The 6,506-nt window shown below is 40.9% G+C and overlaps 2 protein-coding genes across 2 annotated transcripts in view; both read left to right on the forward strand.

The window, feature by feature from the left end:
• Positions 1–46: 46 nt before the first annotated feature.
• Positions 47–6,256, forward strand: GLOD4 (glyoxalase domain containing 4). The gene is made up of 9 exons (XM_026071431.1): positions 47–90; positions 162–284; positions 1,045–1,165; positions 2,171–2,315; positions 2,528–2,664; positions 3,283–3,369; positions 3,608–3,721; positions 3,809–3,895; positions 4,417–6,256. The coding sequence occupies exons 1-9, from the start codon at positions 47–49 to the stop codon at positions 4,480–4,482; spliced, it is 924 nt and encodes a 307-aa protein (XP_025927216.1). The 3' UTR covers positions 4,483–6,256.
• Positions 6,252–6,506, forward strand: part of GEMIN4 (gem nuclear organelle associated protein 4) — a 3,789-nt gene continuing 3,534 nt past the window's right edge. The window contains exon 1 of the mRNA XM_026071432.1: positions 6,252–6,300. Within this exon, the coding sequence (XP_025927217.1) occupies positions 6,252–6,300 (49 nt within the window). The remainder of the gene's footprint in view (positions 6,301–6,506) is intronic.

Below are 6,506 nucleotides of genomic sequence, written 5' to 3' on the forward strand. Positions count from 1 at the left end.
CGCACAGGTGATTAGCGCGGCCGGGTCCCCGGGGCAGCGGCCAGCGATGCCGCTGCCTCCCCCACCTTCTGCCGAGGGGGGGCCGCAAACGTGACTAAAGCGGCCGCACCAGGACAGATCCCCTTCGGCCGGGCATCGTGTCAAGCCTGCTAAGTGTTCAGCGTCAAACGTGTTTCCTTTTTTTTTGAGGACGAAACAGGTCTGACTTTTCTTTGCGTGTGTTTGATTCATCAGGTTCTAAGACATGAAGAGTTCGAGGAAGGCTGTAAAGCTAGCTGCAATGGGTGAGTGCCAGCGTTCCCTTTCTCTAATCTTTTAATTCTCGTAAAACACCCTTTAGTCATAACCGGTCATATGTGATTGTCTTATAGGTAGATTAGTATTCTTTCTAAACTGTTCTTCGCATGGAACTAGCGCTGCACCTTTTTGTATTGATGTGGGGTTTACATTGAAACACAGATATTGCTGTGTTACATTTGTAATCTAGTATTGAACTTCCTTTACRAAATCACTTCTAAATTCTCCTGGAATTACAGTCAGTGTTTTGGGGGCAGGTTTCTCAAGTCACAGGGCTGGCTAGGGTCTTGAATAAAAATCCTTCCTAGGAGCCCCAAAGGCTTTTTTGCCTGTTCTCTTTTTTAATTAATAAAGCATATTATAATCAGTTAACTAACTACTTAATTTTCCTACCTTATAATAAGGAAGTGCTTGTATAACTGCAGCTAGTGAGCAGCTTGCACTCTTGAAACGTGAGGTGGTAGGAGGTGGGTAGAATTGTTTTTATCAGTTATGATAATCATGAGTGACAACCTAAGATCAAAGCTGTTGGCTGGTAGGAAAACCTATCTGTGATATGCTATTGTATCACTATTAGCCACAGTAAGAATTCTTCACAAGCATCAGCTCCTACTTAATGGAGAGGTTGCTGGATTAGCTGTATCATATATTTATTCTAGAAATGCAGTTCTCATCTTGAGACACAAACACTTGCAGTTTTTGAGGTTTATTTCTAATATTTACTACAAATAAATATGGTTGTTTTAGCCCTTATGATGGAAAATGGAGTAAAACAATGGTGGGCTATGGACCAGAAGACAATCACTTTGTTGCAGAATTGACTTATAATTACGGTATTGGAGATTATCGACTTGGCAATGACTTTCTGGTAAGTGCCACACTTAAAATGTTTCTTCTTACGATAATTTTTTCTTTATTTATTAGGAATCTGTTCAATATATAACTTGCGACAGTTGTTTTTTTATGCTATTTGATTCCTTGGACACTTTTTATTCTTGCTTGTATAGTTCTGTCCAAGTTGGAAGAACAGAAACTAGAGCAGTTTTGTGTGCATTTAGGAAACCAGGAAGTGCTTCCTTGAGCACATTCCAACTCTTAGTTGCTGTGTGTAGGACATGTGGTATTTCTGGCAGGTCCGACTTGGAATGGTCAGCTAACAAGAACCTTGCTGTAGGGAAACACTCTTTTATTTATCACATTTATTTATTATTTTTTATTTCTTTAATATTTATTATTCACCAGCTGAAAGGCAGTGAGGATCTCATGTTTTTTTCTATGATTATATGTAATCTCATTTTCCCATAATCTCATTTTCTTCCCGTACTTTGAGAAGTGTCAAGGAACAGATGCAGAGCCACGGATGTCTACCTACCATGGTAGAACAGTTAGGAACTTGTTTTTTTTCTTCTCTACAGTGTGTTGTATCAGGCTTTTAAATTCTTTTTGCTTCTCATTTCCCTTTGATGTAAAAGAAGTGTAGGTTAACACATTCCTAGTATATATGTGGGATGAGAGATCAGCTTACACTTACTTTGTAGGAGCAAGATACCAGATTCTCAGGAGATCATATAGTCCATCTCTTAGCAAAAGTAMTGTGATTTGCTTTTGGTTTTCATACGTAGAGGCAGATTTTTAAAAGGTGGGACCTGTGCACCATCCACCCTGCCTGGTGATCAGATCTCCTTGACCTCAACCACAGGTTGGAACAAAGATTATGGCTAATGTGGCCTGCGAGGGTGAAGGAGAGGAAGATGGAGTTTTCCATGTTGATGCATGTAAACTGGAGCCGGTGTTAACGCAGGCTGGCGAAGAGAGGCGCCTTAGCCATCTTTGCACCAGCGTATTTGGTATGTGTCCTTTCTGTTCTTGCTAGGGCATAACGCTTGTGTCCGGCCAGGCTGTGAGCAACGCTAAGAAGCTGGGGTGGCCCCTCAATGAAGTTGCCACTGGTATATTTGAAACTGAAGCCCCAGGAGGATACAAGTTCTACTTGGAAGACAAGGAACAACTAAAGCAAGGTAAAACATATCCACTTTTACTTACACTCAAAAGAGGCCTACAAATGGAATATTAGAATCGGCTGTGCATTTGGCTTGTGATGGTTCATGAACCAGGAGCATGTTTCTGTTTCATTTCCTTGTTGCTTATGTCTTCTTCTCAAGAACGTAAAACAATGAGTTTAAAACTACAATTTATTTGTAACTAATACGAAATTATTGCAATCTTATAGATCCTGTGCTAAAGGTAACTTTGGGTGTCTCCGATCTGCAGAAGTCTATTAACTACTGGTCTAATTTGCTTGGGATGAAAATATATGAGAAGGATGAGGAAAAGCAAAGGGTTTTGCTAGGCTATGCAGATAACCAGGTTAGTCTCACAGAAAAATTTCCARTTCCGATCTTTAAGTGTTGCGTTTCATGGCAGAAGCTTCTCATTCATGAGAACAAAATCTTAAAGGAAAAAAGCTCTTGATAAAAAGAAGTGTTTCTCTGACGTTCTCAGTATTAGCTTTTATTGGTGCATCCTGCTTCTATCTTACATCTTACATGTTGCAAGGGAAGAGATTCTCAAATTTGTTAATGCTTCTGGGTTTGCATTTTATATGCTTTGTTAAAAGCATTTTTATTTTGTGAATTATTGCCCAGAATGCTCATGCAAATAGAAATCAGTGGTACAAGTTGACCATTTCATTGAGACGCTTACCTGAACATGAGCTTATTTGTTCAATATTTTGTGAAGAAAAACTGAAACTGTCAAAAATTCTCAGTCCTTCCTGCTTTGGATTGGTTTTGTATGTGTATGCTTGCATGCRCTTAACTTCATTTTTTTAACGAAAAGCTATGGCTTGCTCTGGTAGTTCTAACTCATTGGTAAATGTGTGTATGGGTGACTTTGAAATTATCAGCATCAGTGAAAAGTGTGAGTAAGTGTAGCACTGAGAATAGTGTTGTTGCAAGTTAGACAGTTTTTCTTTTTCTTTTTCAGTGTAAATTGGAGTTGAAGAATGTTGGAGGAGCAGTGGATCATGGGACAGCATTTGGGCGGATTGCCTTTTCCTGCGCGAAGGAAGAGGTGATCTTCCTTCTCTTACCCCTTTCATTTGACCAGCTGGCTACTAGGAGATTAATTTCTAGTAYTAACAAAATATCTCAGATGTGAACAAAGTAACACTGAACGGATGTTCTGTTCGTGTTTTTTGCAGTGAGAATGCAATGGAGAAATGGACTAACAGGAAACTGTAAATGAGAACAACCTGAATGCGTCTGATCTTCATCTGACTAGGGCTGATCTTGTTTCTTTTCTGTTTCAGTTGCCAAACATTGAAGCACTGATGAAAAAGGAGAATCAGAAAATTTTAACACCTCTGGTTAGCTTGGACACACCTGGCAAAGCCACCGTACAAGTGATTATTTTGGCAGATCCTGTGAGTACTATTGGCAATACTGACAGATTGGACTTAAATTTCTTTCTCTGAGTTATCTAACTTACTCTGCTGTTAAATTTGGTTTAGGATGGCCATGAAATCTGCTTTGTGGGAGATGAAGCATTTAGAGATCTGTCCAAGGTGGATCCTAACGGTGACAAATTGTTAGATGATGTAAGTAATGCTGTCTGTGCATTAGTTTTCATCCTGATTGGTTAGACACCTAGTAGAATTTAATTTTTTTTCCAATTCCTGTGTTTTTTCCCTTTAGTTTCAAATGGAAACATTTTCAGGGAAGCAAGTCATGTGGTGTTGTATCTGTCTACTTTCCTGCTAAGGAAAGCAAATCAGCTTTTAAAGTTCACTTCTCTGTCCTGGCTAGAGTTTTCTAGCCTCGTCCTCAGGGCAGCCACATGGTTGTGCATCTTGCTGGACACGTCAAAAAACACTTTGGTGCAAGTTACTGCAGAGAATGATTTGTCAGCTGCAATAACATCCATGCAGTTGAAGATCCTCCCGCGACAGAGGGGCGCTGGCAGAAACTGCGAGGTTTCTTCAGCAGAATAGCTTGCTTCAGCACTAGATTGATCATAAGGATGCTTTCTAAATTTGCGGTGCAGGCTGGTGAATGTCTGCAGCCAGGTGTTTGGCTGAATCAGCTCCTGTTCTAAATACTGACATTTTCCTTTGTACAGGCCATGGCAGCAGACAAGAGTGACAAATGGTTTGCTGAGAAAAAGATGAAGAAGGCTTCTGCTTAGCTGGAGAAAAAGACTCGTCTGATCATTCGTGCCTTAGTTTCCATCTGAGCGAAATGCCTAGAATATGTAATGTGTTGTGTTATCCTTTCAATAAGAGGCCAGTGTAATGTCTCATGCTGGGGGGCGGGTTGAGCTTGTATCTCTTAATGCTAATATCTCCTTTCGAATAAATGCCACATGCTCCTTCAAATTGTAAGTGAAAAATTGGGTTGTCCAGTAAGGAATAGATTGAGCATGTGGCTTCAGAAACAGGAGCCACGAGTTAATAGGTGGAAAACCTCTCACATGTCTCTATTCATGTTAGACTTGGAAAAGAGGTCCGGAGTTTTCCCTCTAACACTGCTACAGCTCTCTGACATCTTGGGTAGTGCACTGTTACAGTTGTCACTGTGCTGAGCGGCTGTCCTCGGTTAGCCTTCTGCTGTGGTTGAAAGCGAATAATAACTTTTTCAGTTTTCCTGTTTAATGTCACCAGAAGCAAATTTCTGATGTATTGAAATAAAGGTATTAAAAAATAATTTAAAAGTGGGAGCCTAATTATTTGGCTATATTCAGATATTCAGTAAAGAATTAAAATAAGAATTAAGTTTGTGGATGAAATAAAATTCATTTACAGGTGTTCTCAAATAGTCACTTTTAAAGCAAAATGTGAGCTCAAGAGTGAAATAAAAATATTACATGGAAAAGCCTATTCTGTTTCCATTAAATCTGATGGATAATTTGAGGAGGAAATTTTCCTGTCAAAAGCTTACCAACAGCAGTAGAGTTGGGCAGGAGTTATTACTAAAGCTTATTCTCTAATGTATCTGTAGATTCATTAGAATCTGCAGATTTATTAGAATATCTAATTAATTGGCTTTAGCCATCCCGGAGGATTTGCAGCTCAGAAAAGAGATTTTCAGGTAGTTCTGGCTCTGAATATCGCAGCTATTCTGCTTCTGTGATGAGGTTTCAAGCTGAAGCTGCAGGGTTGTCTACAGAGAACTTGACCCGTTTATAGCTGTGATAGCGGGTTCCTATTTATTGAGAACAGAGTAATTATCCTGCTGATGAGTGTGAAAATTCTAGTCTGGAATAAAAGTTATTTTCATTCCAAAATCTTTGTCCAGCTTTCAAGGGGAAGCATGCGCTTTGGAAGGCTGGGGTGGATTTCTCCCTGGGGTCATATTGCACGAATCCACTGGATATATTCAATCCCACGCTGGGACCCTGCTGCTGCGTAGCTCCTTAGCGCAGCACATGACCCCGCGCGTGGCAGGCAGGAGCCTGGCTGTGCCCTGGGGCGCGCAGCAGCCCTGCGCTTTCCACTGAGGGCCGGGAAGCAACTTCAGATACGTACGYGTGGCTTTGCAGGCGGCTTTGATGTTCAAATACCTTTGGAAGCAATGATTATGGGTTTGTTCTGCTGGAATAAAGTCACGCTGCTTTTGCTAGCAGAATGAGAACTTGGGGGACTCATTACCAGCATTGTTCATGTTAGGCACGCTAGCTGCTTTTTAATCTCTCTTCATGAAAACCTGAAATAAGTTTTACAGAAAAAAGGAGGCAAAATCAACAGCGTTAGCAATCAGGTATCACTGAGAATTTAAATGCTTACAAGGAATATTCTGAGTTAAAATGGGAAAAAATCCTCAATATGTTGTTTGAGCTTTTTGTTTCATTTGATTAAACCGACTATTGATCAAGTAAAAAATATTACACTTAAATTGTATCTCCAAAACTTGTAGCTTGAAAACGTGCAACTAAATGAATAAAAGTGCTTTGTGACGATGGCGATCTGCGTCCCGTTCTTTCAGCTACCCCGCAGGGCGTTTTTAGGTAACGTCCTGCCAGTTTTGATCTAGTTCCCAACACCTTTTATAGGAACAAAAAACCTGTTGCAAAGCGGTATCAAATGGGGGGAAAAAAACCCGACCCCAACTAAACGTTAAAGGTTTCCTGCTACCCCGGGGGGGTGTAACCACCCCCCCCCGCCAAGCGCGGGAGCCGGAGGGGCGGGGCCGGGGGCGGGGCGCGGCGGCGGC

Source organism: Apteryx rowi, unplaced genomic scaffold, assembly GCF_003343035.1.
Source record: "Apteryx rowi isolate R43461 unplaced genomic scaffold, aptRow1 scaffold_325, whole genome shotgun sequence".
Lineage (NCBI taxonomy): Eukaryota > Metazoa > Chordata > Aves > Apterygiformes > Apterygidae > Apteryx > Apteryx rowi.

Bases quoted from the DNA above. Each gene is read 5' to 3' on its own strand.
- GLOD4 (XM_026071431.1), top strand. From the start codon at position 47: ATGCCGCTGCCTCCCCCACCTTCTGCCGAGGGGGGGCCGCAAAC. The intron at 3,370-3,607 runs GTGATCTTCCTT...TTTCTGTTTCAG, and splicing joins TTTCCTGCGCGAAGGAAGAG to TTGCCAAACATTGAAGCACT. The intron at 3,722-3,808 runs GTGAGTACTATT...AATTTGGTTTAG, and splicing joins TGATTATTTTGGCAGATCCT to GATGGCCATGAAATCTGCTT.